At 41.5% G+C, this 20,471-nt stretch overlaps 1 protein-coding gene across 2 annotated transcripts in view; it reads left to right on the forward strand.

Annotated features, from left to right (window-relative positions):
- LOC106578315 (MAGUK p55 subfamily member 2-like) overlaps positions 1 to 16,623 on the forward strand; it is a 143,382-nt gene extending 126,759 nt beyond the window's left edge. For both annotated transcript variants that reach the window (XM_014157001.2, XM_045701985.1), the window contains 5 exons: positions 3,318 to 3,386; positions 3,607 to 3,768; positions 5,460 to 5,662; positions 6,078 to 6,206; positions 10,434 to 16,623. In XM_014157001.2, coding sequence (XP_014012476.1) covers positions 3,318 to 3,386; positions 3,607 to 3,768; positions 5,460 to 5,662; positions 6,078 to 6,206; positions 10,434 to 10,610 — 740 coding nt within the window. In that variant the 3' untranslated portion in view covers positions 10,611 to 16,623. The remainder of the gene's footprint in view (positions 1 to 3,317; positions 3,387 to 3,606; positions 3,769 to 5,459; positions 5,663 to 6,077; positions 6,207 to 10,433) is intronic.
- Positions 16,624 to 20,471: the final 3,848 nt, after the last annotated feature.

The raw sequence follows: 20,471 nt of genomic DNA on the forward strand, positions 1-20,471 counted from the left end.
TATATGGTACAGTAGGAGCCCCAGGAGGACCCCACTGCTGAGAGAGACATAAGAAAGCCTGACTGCAATTTGCCAACACACACTTGAGCATGCCTTTCTGACAACCCAGTGTCAGAAAGCTGGGTCTCCGTCGAAGGTCATGGGTCTTCCAGCAGGACAATGACCCCAAACACACTTCATAAAGCCCCTTGGAATGGTTCCAGACAAAACACTGGCCTGTTCTGCAGTGGCCAGCAATGAGTCCAGATCTAAATCCCATTGAAAACCTGTTGAGAGATCTGAAAACAGCAGTTGGGAGAAGGCACCCTTAAAATCTGGGAGAACTGGAGCAGTTTGCACAAGAGGAGTGGGCCAAACAGCCAGTACAGTGGTGCAGGAAGCTCATCGTTGGCTACAGGAAGCGCTTGATTGCAGTTATTTTGACCAGGGTAGGGTATCAATCATTTTGTCAATGTAATTTATGTTTATTTTCTGATTAAATTGATATACACTGCTCAAAAAAATAAAGGGAACACTAAAATAACACATCCTAGATCTGAATGAATGAAATAATCTTATTAAATACTTTTTTCTTTACATAGTTGAATGTGCTGACAACAAAATCACACAAAAATAATCAATGGAAATCCAATTTATCAACCCATGGAGGTCTGGATTTGGAGTCACACTCAAAATTAAAGTGGAAAACCACACTACAGGCTGATCCAACTTTGATGTAATGTCCTTAAAACAAGTCAAAATGAGGCTCAGTAGTGTGTGTGGCCTCCACATGCCTGTATGACCTCCCTACAACGCCTGGGCATGCTCCTGATGAGGTGGCAGATGGTCTCCCGAGGGATCTCCTCCCAGACCTGGACTAAAGCATCCGCCAACTCCTGGACAGTCTGTGGTGCAACGTGGCGTTGGTGGATGGAGCGAGACATGATGTCCCAGATGTGCTCAATTGGATTTAGGTCTGGGGAACGGGCGGGCCAGTCCATAGCATCAATGCCTTCCTCTTGCAGGAACTGCTGACACACTCCAGCCACATGAGGTCTAGCATTGTCTTGCATTAGGAGGAACCCAGAGCCAACCGCACCAGCATATGGTCTCACAAGATGAGGATCTCATCTCGGTACCTAATGGCATTCAGGCTACCTCTAGCGAGCACATTGAGGGCTGTGCGGCCCCCCAAAGAAATGCCACCCCACACCATGACTGACCCATCATGCTGGAGGATGTTGCAGGCAACAGAACGTTCTCCACGGCGTCTCCAGACTCTGTCACGTCTGTCACATGTGCTCAGTGTGAACCTGCTTCATCTGTGAAGAGCACAGGGCGCCAGTGGCGAATTTGCCAATCTTGGTGTTCTCTGGCAAATGCCAAACGTCCTGCACGGTGTTGGGCTGTAAGCACAACCCCCACCTGTGGACGTCGGGCCCTCATACCACCCTCATGGAGTCTATTTCTGACCGTTTGAGCAGACACATGCACATTTGTGGCCTGCTGGAGGTCATTTTGCAGGGCTCTGGCAGTGCTCCTCCTGCTCCTCCTTGCACAAAGGCAGAGGTAGTGGTCCTGCTGCTTGGTTGTTGCCCTCCTACGGCCTCCTCCACGTCTCCTGATGTACTGGCCTGTCTCCTGGTAGCGCCTCCATGCTCTGGACACTACGCTGACAGACACAGCAAACCTTCTTGCCACAGCTCGCATTGATGTGCCATCCTGGATGAGCTGCACTACCTGAGCCACTTGTGTGGGTTGTAGACTCCGTCTCATGCTACCACTAGAGTGAAAGCACCGCCAGCATTCAAAAGTGACCAAAACATCAGCCAGGAAGCATAGGAACTGAGAAGTGGTCTGTGGTTACCACCTGCAGATCCACTCCTTTATTGGGGGTGTCTTGCTAATTGCCTATAATTTCCACCTGTTGTCTATTCCATTTGCACAACAGCATGTGAAATTTATTGTCAATCAGTGTTGCTTCCTAAGTGGACAGTTTGATTTCTCAGAAGTGTGATTGACTTGGAGTTACATTGTGTTGTTTAAGTTTTCCCTTTATTTTTTTGAGCAGTATATTAAGTTCTGAATAAAAAAACAAAGGTTCTGTAATATTAACAGTGAAATAAAGAATTGTGGAGACGAAATACTTTGTTCAATTTCAACTTATTTTTAGGGAAAATTGTGAGTTACTTGAAAAAAGTACAAGGGTGCAATTTTTTTGGGCCACGACTATATAAAATGCCTATCTCAAGCTACTTATAGTCAACACATGTATTGATTGTATCAAGTCAATGTAAGACTCAAACACACAATTGTCGAGTTGCAAGCACCATGGTCCTACCGAATGAGCCGTTGGAACCAGAATTCAGTATATGATTATAATGTGATCGAGCCATATTTAAAAAGCAGAAGTGGTCCATTTTCAAAGGTCTGGCCCTTTAATGCATTCCATCAACAAATATATAAACTGCGTCAATATTACAGTCATAATTGTATCCATGAACAAAGAGACATATCAAAAGGTTATGTCATGCCCATTGTTGTCTTTGCTTCAAACAAATGTCCTTAAAGCCCACCTGTCAGCCATACTGAAGAGACGACTGGGCAGTGACAGAGATTCCCAGATGTACTGTTGTAATCAAATTGAACGGCCATCCTTTCTGTAATGCAGGGGTATTCAACCGGGATTCTGAATTTTTTTAAATTATAGATATATATCCAAAAAATGTATGTTTTATTTTTTTATTCACGTTTCTATGAATATCGCTAGAAACAGCAGAATAAACACATTTCAAATTACTTATCTACAGTAGAAAAGAGGAGAATAAAACTACTAGCAAGCTTTTTTGACTTGAACATACATTTTTGCCAACACATAGCTGAACTTTGTTTATACAGCTAAACAGCTGCTCTTAGTGAAAATGTGTTTGGGGTTACCCTTCTAGCTAATAGGCTATGTTAGAGTTACACTTCCTCTAACAAATCAAATGTGGGGAGGTCAAAATAATGAAAAACAATCTACTAAATCCATTGATTATAAAATGTTGATTAGTTCTCCTTGTCATTATCTGTCACCTAATGATAAGACAAGACGTGGGAAAAATTATATTTTTTGATAATATATGAAGGGGGTCCCTGGGTAGCTGTTTGCCTGGGAGGGGGTTTCTGGGTAAGATTGAAGGCCCCTGCTGTAATGCATTGGCATACTCCCCTCTGGTGGTACAGGCTACATATTGCAGAGTTGATTTATGATACAGAACAGCAACATTGTAAGACTCAATTTAAGTGGGTTGAGAAGTACTGAATGAAGACAACATTTTGTGTGTTGCCTTTCTCAGGTCCTTTTTGTTCTGGAATGGGTGGGAAGAAGAAAAAAAAGATGATGTATCTGACAACCAAAAATGCAGGTAAGTTTTTTTGTGCCAAAATGACAATTTGTAAACGTAACAATGTTTGAAACTGCTGCCATTGTATTCTTTACTTGTAAACTTTATTCGAAAAAAGTGTAAACGGTTGTCAATGTGGTATGCTATATTGTGTATGCACAGCATGAATTAGATTAGGTAAAGTAATACTGATAGTAATACTGATTATGTGGATATCTGATATGAATATATTCTTGTTCAGAGTTTGATCGGCACGAGCTGAGGATCTACGAGGAGGTGGCCAAAGTTTCCCCGTTTCGCCGGAAGACATTGGTTCTGATTGGAGCACAGGGAGTGGGCCGCCGTAGTCTAAAAAACAAACTGTTGGTGTCTGACCCCCTGCGCTACGGGACCACCATCCCCTGTGAGTAGCACTACAGTAGCATTTAACCTCTATGGGCTAGGTGCACTCCATCAACAGCAGGTGCATTTCAAGAGCGGCAAATTTGAATCCAAATAAATGTCAAAATTCAAATTTTTCAAACATACAACTATTTTACACCCTTTGAAAGATAAACATCTCCTTAATCTAACCACGTTTTACGATTTCAAAAAGGTTTTACGGCGAAAGCATAAATTTAGAGTATGTTAGGACAGTACATTTACAAGAGTTGTGTGTAATGTTGTGCCAATTCAAAGACAGGCGTCACCAAAACCATAAAATCAGCTAAAATTATGCACTAACCTTTTACAATCTCCAACAGATGACACTCCTAGGACATTGTGTTAGACAATGCATGCATTTTTAGTTCTATCAAGTTCATATTTATATCCAAAAACAGCATTTTACTGTGGCGTTGATGTTCAGGAAATCGTTTCCCTCCAATAACCGGCATTCAAGTCAGCACCACAAATTAAATAATTAAAATTAGAAAACATTGGTAAAATATTATATTGTCATTTAAAGAATTATAGATTTACATCTCTTGAACGCAATCAACTTGCCAGATTTAAAAATAACCTTACTGGGAAATCACACTTTGCAATAATCTGAGCACTGCGCCCAGAAAAATACGCGTTGCGATACAGACTAGCCGCCATGTTGGGGAGATCTAAAGTCGAAAATACTATGTAAATAATCCATTACCTTTGATTCTCTTCATCAGATGTCACTTCCAGGTATCACAGGTCCATAACGAATGTAGTTTTGTTCAAAAAAGCTCATCATTTATGTCCAAAATCTCCGTCTTGTTAGCACATGATCTAAGCCCGCCGGACTTCACTTCATGAACGAGGGGAAAAAATATATTTACGTTCGTTCAAACATGTCAAACGTTGTATAGCATAAATCATTAGGGCCTTTTTTAACCAGAACATGAATAATATTCAAGGTGGACGAATGCATTCTCTTTTATAACGTATTGGAACGAGGGTACCCAACATCAACTCGCGCGCCAGGTGTCTAATGGGCCATCATCGTTCCATGGCTCTTGTTCGGTCAGATCTCCCTCCAGAAGACTCAAAATACTTTGTAAAGGCTGGTGACATCTAGTGGAAGCAATAGGAAGTGCCAAAATATTCCTCAGCCCTGTGTTTTTCAATGGCATAGGTTTAAAGGTAATACAACACATCAGGTATCCACTTCCTGTCAGAATCTGTCTCAGGGTTTTGCCTGCCAAATGAGTTCTGTTATACTCACAGACACCATTCAAACAGTTTTAGAAACTTTAGGGTGTTTTCTATCCATATATAATAAGTATATGCATATTCTAGTTACTGGGTAGGATTAGTAACCAGATTAAATCGGGTACATTTTTTTATCCAGCCGTGCAAATACTGCCCCCTAGCCCTAACAGGTTAACACTGACAAAGCCATTGACATTGACCCTTTGATTTACTCTGGTATTCTGTAATTTATGCCATATTAAAAAAATATTAAAAAAACATACAAACAATTTAGAAATATAAATACTGTATTCACATTTGTATGAGATACAAAGACTACATTTTATTTTATTCTGTGTGCGTTGCTCAGCACTGTGTTTGTCAGTTGCTATACCTTCATGTACATAACCCAACAACAACCATCAATCTCTCTTTATTACCTGTTTCCAGTTACTTCGAGGAAACCCAAGGTGGATGAGAAGGATGGACAGATGTATTCGTTCATGACTCGCAGTGAGATGGATATGGACATTAAGAACGGACGCTTCCTGGAGCACGGCGAGTACGACGGGAACCTCTACGGCACGAAGATCAACTCCATCCATGAGGTGGTGGATGCTGGAAAGATCTGCATCCTGGATGTCAACCCACAGGTAGACTATAGCATCTGGGCATCTTTATTCGTTCATCGGTATAATACTCCAGACATTTTCTCTGCATCAATGTCCAGAGAAGAGGTTGATCTTTACCTTTTTCTTTCTTTTTGAAAGGACAACAGAATTCGGTCCCCCCTTCGTATTTTATTGTTTTATTGAGATTGTTGGCTACATTACTATGCCAAACTTTGGCACATAGATCAGTGAAGTAATAGGATTATTATAGAATTATATTTTTTAACCAAAGCCAAGGTTTGCATTACGGAGATGAAATGGAAGGAATGGAATACTTTAATGAGACTCAATATTCTCAAGTGGTTCATGGCTAATTTGATTAGCTTGTTACTGCATTAGCATCTATTAATAATCTATTATTAAAACTGCTTTCCAACTATTTCATTTATTTCTGCAGGCACTTAAGGTTCTGCGGACATCAGAGTTCCTTCCCTACGTGGTGTTTATTGAGGCTCCAGATTATGAGGTCCTCAAAGCCATGAATAAGTCTGCCAAAGAAGCCGGAGTGATGACTAAGCAGTTAACGGTGAGTCCCAGACAGACTGGACAGTTGTATCATAGCTACATCATTGTTCCAGTTAGCAGAATATGTTGTTTGAAACGCGTTAAAATGTATGACTGGTATGTTGAGAATGCATTAACCCTAGCAATTCATCATATTTAATAAGCCCATTAACACCAATTCATTTCTGACTGTGTACCACTAATCTCAGTGTTACATAACCCCTTGTTACTGTCTCGGTCATGTCATAGTATCAGTTTGACCTTTTAGACCACAATCAATAAGATTCTACATCAGCACTCCTACCCTGAGACGCTTTTTGAATGGGCGCAATTATTTGTACGCAAATAAGTCATAGTAAGTCACCTTTATTTAACCAGGTAGGCCAGTTGAGAACAAGTTCTCATTTACAACTGCGACCTGGCCAAGATAAAGCAAAGCAGTGCGACATAAACAACAACACAAAGTTACACATGGAATAAACAAACGTACAGTCAATAACACAATAGAAAAAAGTCTATATACAGTGTGTGCAAATGGCGTGAGGAGGTAAAGCAATAAATAGGCCATAGTAGCAAAGTAATTACAATTTAGAAAATGAACACAGGAGTGATAGATGTGCAGATGATACTGGTGTACAAAAGAGCAAAAAAGTAAATAAAAACAATATGGGGATTAGGTAGGTAGATTGGATGGGCTATTTACAGATGGGCTGTGTACAGCTGCAGCGATCGGCAAGCTGCTCAGATAGCTGATGTTTAAAGTTAGTGAGGGAGATATAAGTCTCCAACTTCAGCGATTTTTGCAATTCGTTACAGTAATTGGCAGCAAGAGAACTGGAAGGAAAGGTGGCCAAAGGATGCGTTGACCAGTGAGATATACCTGCTGGAGCGCGTGCTACTGGTGGGTGTTGTTATAGTGACCCACCACTAACCCTAACCCTAACCCAGCCAACGAGAGCATACAGGCCACAGTGGTGGGTGGTATATGGGGCTTTGGTGACAAAACGGATGGCACTGTGATAGACTGCACCCAGTTTTCTGAGTAGAGTGTTGGAGGCTATTTTGTAAATGACATCGCCGAAGTCGAGGATTGGTAGGACAGTCAGTTTTACGAGGGTATGTTTGGCGGCGTGAGTGAAGAAGACTTTGTTGCGAAATAGGAAGCCGATTCTAGATTTAATTTTGGATTGGAGATGTTTAACTTCTTATGGGTATGTGGGACGCTACTGTCCCACCTGGCCAACATCCGGTGAAATTGCAGAGCGCCAAATTCAAAAACAGAAATATTCATAATAAAATGTCATAACACATACAAGTGTTATACATCGGCTTAAAGATGAACTTCTTGTTAATCCAACCGCGGTGTCAGATTTCAAAAAGGCTTTACGGTGAAAGCATACCATGCGATTATCTGAGGACAGCGCCCAGCACACAAAACATTACAAACAGTTACCAGCCAAGTATTGTAGTTACAAAAGTCAGAAATAGCGATAAAACGAATCACTTACCTTTGATGATCTTCATATGGTTGCACTCACAAGACTCCCAGTTTCACAATAAATGTTAATTTTGTTCGATAAAGTCCCTCTTTATATCCAAAAACCTCAGTTTTGTTGGCGCGTTTTGTTCAGTAATCCAATGGCTCAAAGGCAATCACAACAGGCAGACAAAAAACCAAATAGTATCCGTAAAGTTCGTAGAAACATGTCAAACGATGTTTATAATCAATCTTCAGGTTGTTTTTAGCCTAAATAATCGATAATATTTCAACCGGACAATAGCGTCGTGCGCAGGAAACAGGTCTGGCGACTTCCCAGGGTCCACTCACTCAAAGTGGTCTTACTCCCTCATTTTTCAGAATACAAGCCTGAAACAATTTCTAAAGACTGTTGACATCTAGTGGAAGCCATAGAAAGTGTATTTTGAGTCCTAAATCATGGGATACTGTATAGGCATTCAATATAAAACAAAATCCCACTTCCTGGATGGATTTTTCTCAGGTTTTTGCCTGCCATATCAGTTCTGTTATACTCACAGACATTATTTTAACAGTTTTGGAAACTTTAGAGTGTTTTCTATCCTATATGCATATCCTAGCTTCTGGGCCTGAGTAGCAGGCAGTTTACTTTGGGCACGCTTTTCATCCAGAGGTGAAAATAGTGCCCCCTGCCCTAGTGAGGTTAATATGACTCTGGAAGGAGAGTTTACAGTCTAGCCAGACACCTAGGTATTTGTAGTTGTCCACATATTCTAAGTCAGAACCGTCCAGAGTAGTGATGCTAGTCGGGCGGGTGCGGGCAGCGATCAGTTGAAAAGCATGCATTTAGTTTTATTCGTGTTTAAGAGCAGTTGGAGGCCACGGAAGGAGTGTTGTTTGGCATTGAAGCTCGTTTGGAGGTTTGCTAACACAGTGTCCAAAGAAGGGCCAGATGTATACAGAATGGTGTCATCTGCGTAGAGGTGGATCAGAGAATCACCAGCAGCAAGAGTGACATCGTTGATATATACAGAGAAAAGAGTCAGCCCGAGAATTGAACCCTGTGGTACCCCCATAGAGACTGCCAGAGGTCCGGACAACAGGTCCTCCGATTTGACACATTGAACTCTATCTGAGAAATAGTTGGTGAACCAGGCGAGGCAGTCATTTGAGAAATCCGGGCTGTTGAGTCTGCCGATAAGAATGTGGTGATTGACAGAGTCGAAAGCCTTGGCCAGGTCGATGAAGATGGCTGCACAGTACTGTCTTTTATCGATGACGGTTATGATATTGTTTAGTACCTTGAGCGTGGCTGAGGTGCACCCGTGACCAGCTCTGAAACCGGATTGCACAGCGGAGAAGGTATGGTGTGATTCGAAATGGTCAGTGATCTGTTTGTTAACTTGGCTTTCAAAGACTTTAGAAAGCAGGGCAGGATGGATATAGGTCTATAACAGTTTGGGTCTAGAGTGTCACCCCCTTTGAAGAGGGGGATGACTGCGGCAGCTTTTCAATCTTTAGGGATCTTGGACGATACGAAAGAGAGGTTGAACAGACTGGTAATAGGTGTTGCAACAATTGCGGCGGGTAATTTTAGAATGAGAGGGTCCAGGTTGTCTAGCCCAGCTGATTTGTACGGGTCCAGGTTTTGCAGCTCTTTCAGAACATCTGCTATCTGGATTTGGGTGAAGGAGAAGCTGGGGAGGCTTGGGAAAGTAGCTGCGGGGTGTGCGTCGCTGTTGGCCGGGGTTGGGGTAGCCAGGTGGAAAGCATGGCCAGCCGTAAAGAAATGCTTATTGAAATTCTCGATTATTGTGGATTTATCAGTGGTGACAGTATTTCCTAGCCTCAGTTCAGTGGGCAGCTGGGAGGAGGTGCTCTTATTCTCCATGGACTTTACAGTGTCCCAAAACCTTTTGGAGTTAGAGCTACAGGATGCAAATTTCTGTTTGAAAAAGCTAGCCTTTGCTTTCCTAACTGACTGCGTGTATTGGTTCCTGACTTCCCTGAAGAGTTGCATATCGCGGGTACTATTTGATGCTAGTGCAGTCCGCCACAGGATGTTTTTGTGCTGGTCGGGGGCGGTCAGGTCTGGAATGAACCAAGGGCTATATCTCTTCTTAGTTCTACATTTTTTGAAAGGCGCATGCTTATTTAAGATGGTGAGGAAATTACTTTTCAAGAACGACCAGCAATCCTCTACTGACGGGATGAGGTCAATATCCTTCCAGGATACCCGGGCCAGGACAATTAGAAAGGCCTGCTCGCAGAAGTGTTTTAGGGAGCGTTTGGCAGTGATGAGGGGTGGTCGTTTGACCGCGGACCCATAGCGGATGCAGGCAATGAGGCAGTGATCGCTGAGATTATGATTGAAAACAGCAGAGGTGTATTTGGAGGGCAAGTTGGTCAGGATAATATCTATGAGGGTGCCCATGTTTACGGATTTAGGGTTGTACCTGGTGGGTTCCTTGATAATTTGTGTGAGATTGAGGGCATCTAGCTTAGATTGTAGGACTGCCGGGGTGTTAAGCATATCCCAGTTTAGGTCACCTAACAGAACGAACTCTGAAGATAGATGGGGGGCAATCAATTCACATATGGTGTCCAGGGCACAGCTGGGTGCTGAGGGGTGTCTATAACAGGCGGAAACAGTAAGAGACTTATTTCTGGAGAGATTCATTTTTTAAATTAGAAGCTAGAACTGTTTGGGCATAGACTTCTATCATAGACGTCTATCACCACTATCATCACCATGTTGTTCCTCTCATGCAGGACTCTGAGCTGAAGACGACATTGGATGAGAGCGGGAAGATCCAGCGTGCCTACGGACATTACTTTGACCTGAACATCATCAACGACAGCCTGGAGGGGGCCTTCTGCGGCCTGAAGACGGCACTGGAGAGACTGAGCTCAGAGCAGCAGTGGGTTCCTGTCAGCTGGGTCTTCTAAAGGCCAATCAGTCAGAGGTCAGAGCTAGATGTCAGGAGGTCAGGATAGGGGTCAAAGGTCTGAGGAGTTGGCAGGTAGAGTGGGACCAATTAGGAGAGAGTAAATTGTAAAGGAGTGGAGTTTCCCTCAGCAGCGTGTGACGCTATACGATGTGCAAGTTACATCAATTTTAGTTCCGTTTCCCTTGTTTTGTAGGCTAAGAATGAGCTTCAAATTTGCATCGTCAAAGTCACGAAAACATGGTCATTTAAGATATATATTAAATTGTATACTCTACCATATGCTGGTTTTCAATGTATTTGATGGCCAAGAAGAAGCATGAAGCCGAAAAGTGAAATCCGTTTCATTAGAACTACAAATCTTTCGACAGCTCGCCAGGTCTACACATTTTTTTTTTTGCATTTAATTTTTTTTTTGCATTTAAAAAAAGTACCGGCTGGCAATGTTCATAAAAAAACAAACAGTGTAATTTAATATACAACACATCAATCAGCCTGTAAGTAACGGGTTCTTATTGTGAGAGTTAGCTACTGCGTGATCTACAATGGCAGCCCACAGACGAACATGGAAGACCCTGGATAGAAATGTGTTTTAAACGCTTATTTGATAGCGAGGGACACATTCAACCCAACATATCATAAGTTTTGTTCCTCGACATTATGGATCTGCATTTGTTGATGGGAAATGTTTTTTTTTTGGTGAAACCAAATAGTTTAGGTTTGTTTGATGAAGGGATCCAGGATACAGTTCTTTCCACAACTTGGCATCAATTAACAGTAAAGTAACAGTAAAGTTTTTTATTTGTATTTAAATCTTAATATAAATGCCTATTTGCAGGACGAAACTGGTAAGTTCTCGGCTAGAGCATGCATGTTACGGCATGCTGTCAAAGCAGCAGGAGATGTAGTTCAAATGAGACTTTTCTAACTTTCTGCAATGTCTTACTTCTTGAGCGTCAAATATTTTTAGAAAAGGCATTGATATGACTAAAACACGAATATGAATATGATGTTATATCATATATATCTTAAATGACCTTGTTTTCCTGAATTTAATGATATAGTCTTCATTCCCATTCAAAAGACCTGGGCCCAGTTTCCCAATAGTGATGTAACTTAGGCTTACGAGTGTTTAAACATTTTTATCATTCCTACAACGGCCGAATATGTAACATGCGTTTCCCAAAACACCACGCAGAGAGAATGTTTGCTAAATGCGTCGTTGGAGCATGTGTCGATACTGATAGGGTCGAAAGACAGGCAGTGCTGCTCTCAGATCAGCTTTAGATATTTCCACATATGGCAACAAATATTGAGGCTGCTTATTCTAAATGCTTATCCAATAATAATGCACAAAATGTGTCACATCATTGCACATGTTGCTAAACATAATGACAAATAGTGAGGCCAAAATTACAAAGAGTAGCTTAGCCTAAAATGAGCAAAATATAACTGATTGAACATAAAATGTATTTCAATATGATTGAAATACTGTATATAGGCCTATGTAGCCTATATTATTTATATTTTAATGCAGTCATCTTAGTTTTCATTTGAAGCATTGTTTGTCATTTGCTTGTTTGTAACAATTGCAAAGACATTGCCAACTTTGTATTTGTAGTCAACTTCGTTCTGAAGTTATCGGTGGTCACAGAGAGACAGAAAAACATCTTAATTCTATGTTTAGCGGAGATCTCTGTATGCGTGTGTGGTTAAGATAGCACCGACCGAGGGCGCCTCGCCTCGAGCTCTGATAAAACATTGCAGGTTTCTACTTTTTTTGTGGGTGTTTTCTGCTGTTTTTCTCAAATTTTCATAATAATTTTACTTCATGCATTACTACATACACCCGGGTAGAACTATTAGAATATGAATCACTCGGTACTCACCATCCACCCGACCTCCCTAGAGTAGGAAGCGAAGACGCCAATGGAGAGGCAGACGTGGCGGGATCTTAGTGAGATTAAGACGCTGTGCGTCCCGTCCTCCATTTCCGAGCATATTATTCGCCAATGTTCAGTCATTAAATGAACAAACTTGACGAACTCAGAGCGAGGATCTCCTTCCAGAGGGACATCCGATCCTGCAACATACTCTGGTTTTCTGAGATTTGGCTTTCCTCCAACATCCAAACGGATTATATACAACCAGTGGGTTTTAGTATATTTCGAACGGCTCTCTCTGGCAAGATCAAAGGTGTTGGGCTCTGCTTTATGACCAACAACACATGGTGCGATGGAGGAAACGTACATGAACTTGCGAGCTTCTGTTCCCCCTACTTGGAATACTTGGTCATCAAATGTCACACTTTTTAGCTACGGAGAGGGTTATCAGGGATTATCGCCATGTCTGTGTACATCCCATCCCAAGCCAACACCAAAAAGGATCTCAAAGATCTTCATTGGACCCTGAACAAACTGGAGAGCACATTCCCGGAGGCAATGTTCATTGTTGCAGTGGACTTTAACAAAAGTAATTTGAGAGATGTGCACCGAAATTATTACCAACACATCGACTGTCTATTTTGTGGAAATTCTACTCTTGACCACTGCTACACACCTTTCGACACGGGTATAAGGCCCTCTCCCGTCCTCCTTTCGGCAAATCCGACCATGACTCCATCTTGCTTCTCTCCGCTTACAAACAAAAACTCAAGAAGGAAGTTCCGGTGGACAGGTCTGTGCAGAGTTGGACCAATCAGAATTCACGCTCCAAGACTGTTTTGATCACATGGACTGGAATATGTTTTCAAAATCAATGAATACGTTGACTCAGTCACCGGATTCATAAGAAAATGCATAGATGACGTGATACCAATAGTGTCTTTCAAAACGTTCCTGAATCAAAAACCGTGGATTGATAGCAGCCTTGTAGGAAAACTGAAAGAGAGCGATGCTGCTTATAAACAGGGCAAGGTTACCAGGGACAATAGTTTGGTTGAACAGTACAAATAAGACCTACTCAGATCGATCAAGATGGCAAAACACAAGTATAGGGACAAAGTGGAGGAGCAATTCAGCAGGTCAGACACAAGGCATGTGTGGCAGGTCATCAATGCCACCCTACCGGAGGTGCTAAACACCTTTTTCTCACGTTTTGAGTACAATGACCCTGAGCTGCCCAGGAGAGCCCACGATGACAACGTGGGCTACACACTCACAGTCTCCACTGAGGACGTATGGCAGATGGCATCCCTAGCCGAGCCCTCAGAGCATGTGCAGACCAGCTGGCTGTTGTGTTCTCTGACATTGTCAATCTCTCCCTAGCTCGGGCCGCTATACCAACCTGCTTCAAGATGTCCACTATCATCCCTGTGCCCAAGAAAGGGAAAGTAACTGAACTGAATGACTACCGACCAGCAGCACTCACTTCCGTCATCATGAAGTGCTTCGAGAGGCTTGTCATAGACCATATCACCTCCCTCCCCAACACACTCGACCCTCTCCAGTTCGCCTACCGCCCTGACAGATTCACAGACAACGCAATCGCCATTGTACTGCACACTTCCCTTATCCACCTTGACAAAAGCAATGCACATGTGAGGATGCTGTTCATCGACTACAGCTCGTTCAATACCATAGTGCCCTATAAGCTCATTACAAAGCTCACGGCCATGGGTCTGAACTCCTCCGTATGTAACTGGGTCCTGGACATCCTGATGAGCCTTCCATCTCCCCCTGCCACTCCCCCATGGACATTTCCCCCCCGCTACATCCCCTATGGACATTTCCTCCCCACATCCCCTCAACGGTTATTTACCTTACATGCTTCTCCCTGTATGGACATTTTCCCCCATACCCCCAACTGACTTTTACTCTGCCCCCACATTCATCACTGTTGCAGTTGTTAATATGTATATTATTGATTTATAAAAGTTGTTTTATTTATTTTCTTTAACTTGGTCCCCACATCCCCTATGGTCATTGCCCCACACCACAAAATGGTTTATAACATTGTGTCATTCTGAACTTTATCCGCAATGTCATCTGTAAAGATGCTAAAGACCTGCATCACGATACTAAGAGCTTTGCCGTTTGTAAAAATACGTATTTAGGTGGTTTTTTTTGTGTTCTTTGGACGTCCTGGAACTCAGAAAGTCAATCGCTGCTAGTGTAAGTTTCTCAAAACCAAGTGAAAATGCAAAAAAAGTGTCTGGACCCTTCTATAGCATGCCATTTACAGTACATCACAAATTTACAGATTAGGTTCCTAAATAATGAAATTCTCCTTTAAGATGCTTTTGGGAAACCGGGCCCAGGGACATGGATACAGACGTATGACATAGGAAGCATCACTTTCATGGGGTATTGGTTGGAGGCCTGTTGTAAAGGGCCAATTCAGATGCTCCAGTGCAAGGGGTTTGCCTCATGGTAGACTGTTGCACAAATTATAGTTCCTCCACAGACATGATGTCGAACTGTAATTTCTGTAAAAAGAAGTAGCCTAATTAATATAAAAAATATATTAACAAAATATATATTGGTATTTGTTGTGGAGGCGTTAGAGGTGTTTTGGGTAGCGTGTGAGTGATACGAGTGACAGTATATTATATAGGTTGAAGTAGGCTTATATATTTAGCAAATACTGTGCTGGAGGTCTTGGAGTATAATGAACATTGTTATACTACCAGGAGTTCATTGAACATTTTTATCCTTACGAAATATGTTTTATTTATTAAAGAAAATTGGGGCCTTACCAAATCTTACAAAAACTATGTACTGCAATGTTTACATTCAGTGTTTCATTTTATGGCAGATTTAAAGAATACACAAAGGTACCAACTGTCACTATTCTTTATATGAAATTCTGTATATTTGGTCATATGATCATACAATTGTAAATAATTGACAACTGTTGATCTTACTGTACTTATTCTTATTAATGTTCTTTGTTGAAAAAAATAAGATGGCATAGCAATACATGATCTGAGATAAATATACACAAATGCATGCATGAATGCATAGGCACACATGCAAAGACATTAACACAGCAATCAACAATGCATCCTTCTGTTGAATTTACCCTGTTGCAGCACATGCTCTATTTTCTTACTCCGAGAATGGAATGTTTTACTGTCAGCTTCCATTTCTTTGTTCTTTGTTGCCATGTTTTTAACAAATATGTATTTTTTTTAATTGGTTTATTGTGTGAGATGTTGGAAATAGGTCTCCCGGTCTCCCGGTTGTGGCCGGCTGCGACAGAGCCTGGGCTCAAACCCAGAATCTCTAGTGGCACAACTAGAACTGCAATGCAGTTAGACCACTGCGCCACTCGGGAGGCCCCCAGATGACGGCTTTTGACAAGAAACATTTTTTCAAACACTTTTTCCCGGTTGGCCGATCTACTATATTATTATTCTATAATTATTTTAAGAGATCTCTCTGTTGCCAGGTGAAGTTGGGCAGGTCAAAACAGTGAATGTGCTCTTTTGAATGAGATTGTGTAACTCAGTGCTTTAGTGATGCTACATTTGTTCTTTTTTTTTGTAAAAAAGAGAGTCTTTTCTAATTACAGAAACTATTTTAGTCTTGTGTGAGGTCTGTTGAAATGCTTTGGTAGAAACTCTGCAGATATAACAACAAAAAAAGAAATGGGGCAGACTAACTTAAAGGGGGAATTTGCAGATCTAACAACACCAAAGCGAACACCCCGGCACTGTTTTGGTCAACAGCTGAAGGAGGGGGCTGAAGAAATGTAACCACTCTCAAATTCATAGACATAGCTATGGATGCAAGGACTGACCATCCATGAGATAAAAATAATAGTTTTAATCTAGCTCTATAAATAGTACACCAAATTCATCATATTTTATACTTTTACATTAGGATATTGTCTTTAAAATATGTATAACCTCATGTTATTGCTCACATACTGATGTGATGTGTAGTATCCAGTACATCCACATCTGTGTATTAAGTTAATTAATTTAAGTGTTTTCCCTTTGATAGTGGTGCAGATCACAAACAGAATGAAACAGAAAAATAAAGACTTACTTTATTGAACCAAGTAACCAACTGTCAGTGTCCATCGTAGTCTGTTGTTGTGACAGGTCTCTCTCTATGTGGAGAATACAGAAAATAGCATTCTGAGGCAGGGGCGGACTGGGACAAAAATTCAGCCTTGCCATTTTAGTCACTAGTCCACATTCTCCTTGTTCTCCTCTGTATACCGTATAACAGCTTAACTACATATTCAAATAAGTGCATGTCATGTGTTCCCCCCTGCCCATGTAGCTATGTGTTTAAATATTAGACTACATATAATTATATAGAAGAAAACAGAGAGAGAGAGAGAAAGAGAGCAAGAAACTGCCAGTTCTTTAATGTTTTGGCTATATAATACAGCCAATGGCTACATTAAGGAACGAACAGTCTCTCTCTCTGCCATCTCTGTTTTCTCCTATTGAATTCAATATACAACCTTCTGTGTTTGTCATAGAACGATGCAGGGACTAGTTTATGTGGATGCGCATAGATTTCTAGTGCTGTGGTTCGTTTGACAGTGACATGCGCGTACGCGTATCTTTCTGATTAGAAGTGATGGGCCTTTTAGCGAATGAAATAAGCTGGAGATAGGGGGGACTTTCCAGCCTTCAGTGGTGGTGGCGATGTAATGTAATCCAACACCAGAGTTTCTCGTTACTACAGGTCATAAACCCACTTGCTGGGCTGAAGAGACTGATTCAGAAGCGAATAAACATTGATAAAACTATTCAAATACACAGACAGTCCCCGAATTGACCTTTATTGTAATACATGATGACTTGTGTTTAATAAAAAGCACTGTATAAATGTTTAGTAGATGGCTATTGCCTTACCTATGTCGTGTCTTTGGGCACCATTAACTTGAAGACATGTTTATCAAATAACTCCCTGTAATTATTATCACGCGATTAAACTGATTAATTGTTTAATTGTAATTAACTAGGAGATCGGGGCACCAAGGAAAATATTCAGATTACAAAGTTATAATTTTCCTAATATAACTTTCCTATATTATAACATTATATATTATATTATATTATAGTATAGGCCGATTATCTTCTGGTTTAAATGGTGTATTTTACCTCGCGTCCAGTCTCATTCCAAACGTCGTAAATTGTTGTATCTGCACGAATCCAGCCTTTACTAAAGTCATCCGTACATCAATTGTCTTAAAATCATTTATTTACTAAACTAAGTAATTCACAGAAAGCATACAAACAGTAATTATCGTCACAAAGAGTTGGTAGAGTAATGTGCCCTAGTGGGCTAAACAGGCATGGCTGGTGTCTTGTTAAACAAAGGGTCATAAAGGGCAGCTGAGAAGACACGACAGAGTTGATAAATATTAACAATTGATATGCTAAGCCTTTGCACAGGAACGCTCACTCATTCGGGAACAATTGCAATCAATATATATTTACGCTCAGTGTGTCGTCGGGATCCTTGTTGGAGAGTTTTTGTCCTGTTCTCTCTCTCTCGGTTAGAATGGATCTTTCAAAGCGACATTCATTAATGTCGTTATAGAATGGATGTTTCGTCGGTCTTCGCGTTCAATGATATAATTAACTTAGCTGCAGACTATTAATTAATATCAAAGACTTGCTATTATTCTGTCGGTATCGGTAGTCTAAAAGTTAACTTTCAGTAGAGGAATTGGATGGTCAAACCTATTGGCCAACTCGTCATGGAGTGGAGGCCTGGTCTCAAGAAAGTAAATCAGGGTAGGGGTTTTATACGTGAACATAGAACAGGCTTGTCACATGACGCCTGGTCCTGTCTGTGTCCCTGGGGGGCGTGCCGATGACTGATTTAAGCTTTTGTAACGCCCTGGCCATAGAGAGGGGTTTTTGTTCTTTATTTTGGTTAGGCCAGGGTGTTACATTGGGTGGGCGTTCTATGTTCTTTTTCTATGTTTTTGTATTTCTTTGTTTTGGGCCGTGTGTGGCCCCCAATCAGGCACAGCTGAAGTTCGTTGTTGTTGATTGGGAGTCACACATAAGTGCATGTTTTTCTGTTGGGGTTTTGTGGGTAATTATTTCTGTTTAGTGTTTTGCACCTGACAGGACTGTTTGGCTGTCGGTTTCCTTGTGTTGTTTGAATAGTGTTCTGGCTGTAATTAAATTGAAAGATGAACACTAACTCCACTGCGTATTGGTCCACTTTCTTGGACAATGACTTCTCTGTTTCGTCTGACGAAGAAGACAGCCATTACAGCTTTGAACAGAAATACATTCTATCACATTAACATCAGTACATAGCATCTCAACGTATTACAAATAGCTTTATCCTTATTAATACATTTTATACAACCATTTAGATGCAAGTCCCATAGCTGAGGCTATTATATAAACAGTATTATGGTAATATGGCTATATTGTCTCTTTTGAGTATCACAAAATTGTACCAAGCGGACCAGTTCGTAGCTGGATTCTTCACCAATCTTTTATACCTTCTCCAGAACATAAATGTCGTTCGGTTCCCCAATTCTGTGAGTTGGAAGAATTTCCTTGGTCTCTCTATGAAACCCCTCTGTGTCTCAACTGGGCCAGGCGGCAGGACATTTCCTTTGGAATTTACGACCGCCTTCACCGGGCCTGGGTAGGGAGAGGTAGGTAGGGGGATGGTGCAAGGGGGAGGGGGTCAACTGTGCTCCCTGTACTCAAAGAGAGGGCAACGTCATGACACCTATGTGTTATAATCTAACGACTTGTTAGGCTATAATGTAAGTAGCCTAGCGTCTAAATGTTCCCGCGAATCCTCCCTTCCCTAATGAGTCCACTATAGTAGGTATGAAATGTATTTCATACAATATACAGGCAAAATATTAGGCCTAACTGGCAGCAGTGCGTCAGTGTGCGTGACTGTGTCTTTGTCCGTTTTCTCTCACAGACACAGACACAGCACTAGGACAAGCAGTACCAGAACTATTAGCAAATAAGTCGGTTAATTTCACAAATTTAGCAGCGTCGGCCTCAAGAGCTTTTTTGGTCTCAAATTTTTTTCGGCACTACCTTCCTGCTTTTCTGTTCTGACTGAGTGACTGACAGAAAGGTGTGCGTTTGACTTTGTATGTGAATTTGCGCCATACATACATACATACATACATACATACATACATACATACATACATACATACATACATACATACACTACCGTTCAAAAGTTTGGGGTCACTTAGAAATGTATCACGTCCTGACCCTTGTAAGATGTCATTTTCTATAGTAGAGTAGGTCAGGGCGTGACAGGGGGTGTTTTTGGGTGGTTTTCTTGTTATCTGTTTCTATGTTGTTTTTCTATGTTTCTATTTCTATGTTGGGGTTGTTGGGATGATCTCCAATTAGAGGCAGCCGGTTCTCGTTGTCTCTAATTAGAGATCATATTTATATAGGGGTTTTTTCCATTTGTGTTTGTGGGTTGTATATTTTGAGTAGTGTTTGTTTCTCTCTGTGTCACGGTTTGTTGTTTTGTCATTTTCAGTTATTTGTGTATTGCAAAGGTTTCACGGATTTAATAAAATGTCGAACTACAACCACGCTGCACTTTGGTCCGCTCCTTTCGATAGCCGTGACAGAACAACCCACCACAAAAGGACCAAGCAGCGTGGTAGGGATCAGCTGGAGGAATGGACTTGGGAGGAGATTTTGGATGGGAAAGGACCCTGGAGGCAGGTTGGGGAGTATCGTCGCCCGAGGGAGGAAATTGAAGCAGTAAAAAGGGAGCGACGATACTACGAGGCGCTATATCCACCAAGAGGCAAGGTTGAGAGGCAGCCCCAAAAAACATTTTGGGGGGGGGCATACGGGAACTTTGGCAATGTCAGAGGGGAGACCTGAGCCAACTTCCCGTGCTTACCGTGGAGAGCTGTGGAGTGAACCGGA

Source organism: Salmo salar, chromosome ssa19 (genome assembly GCF_905237065.1).
Source record: "Salmo salar chromosome ssa19, Ssal_v3.1, whole genome shotgun sequence".
In the NCBI taxonomy this organism is placed as follows: Eukaryota; Metazoa; Chordata; class Actinopteri; order Salmoniformes; family Salmonidae; genus Salmo; species Salmo salar.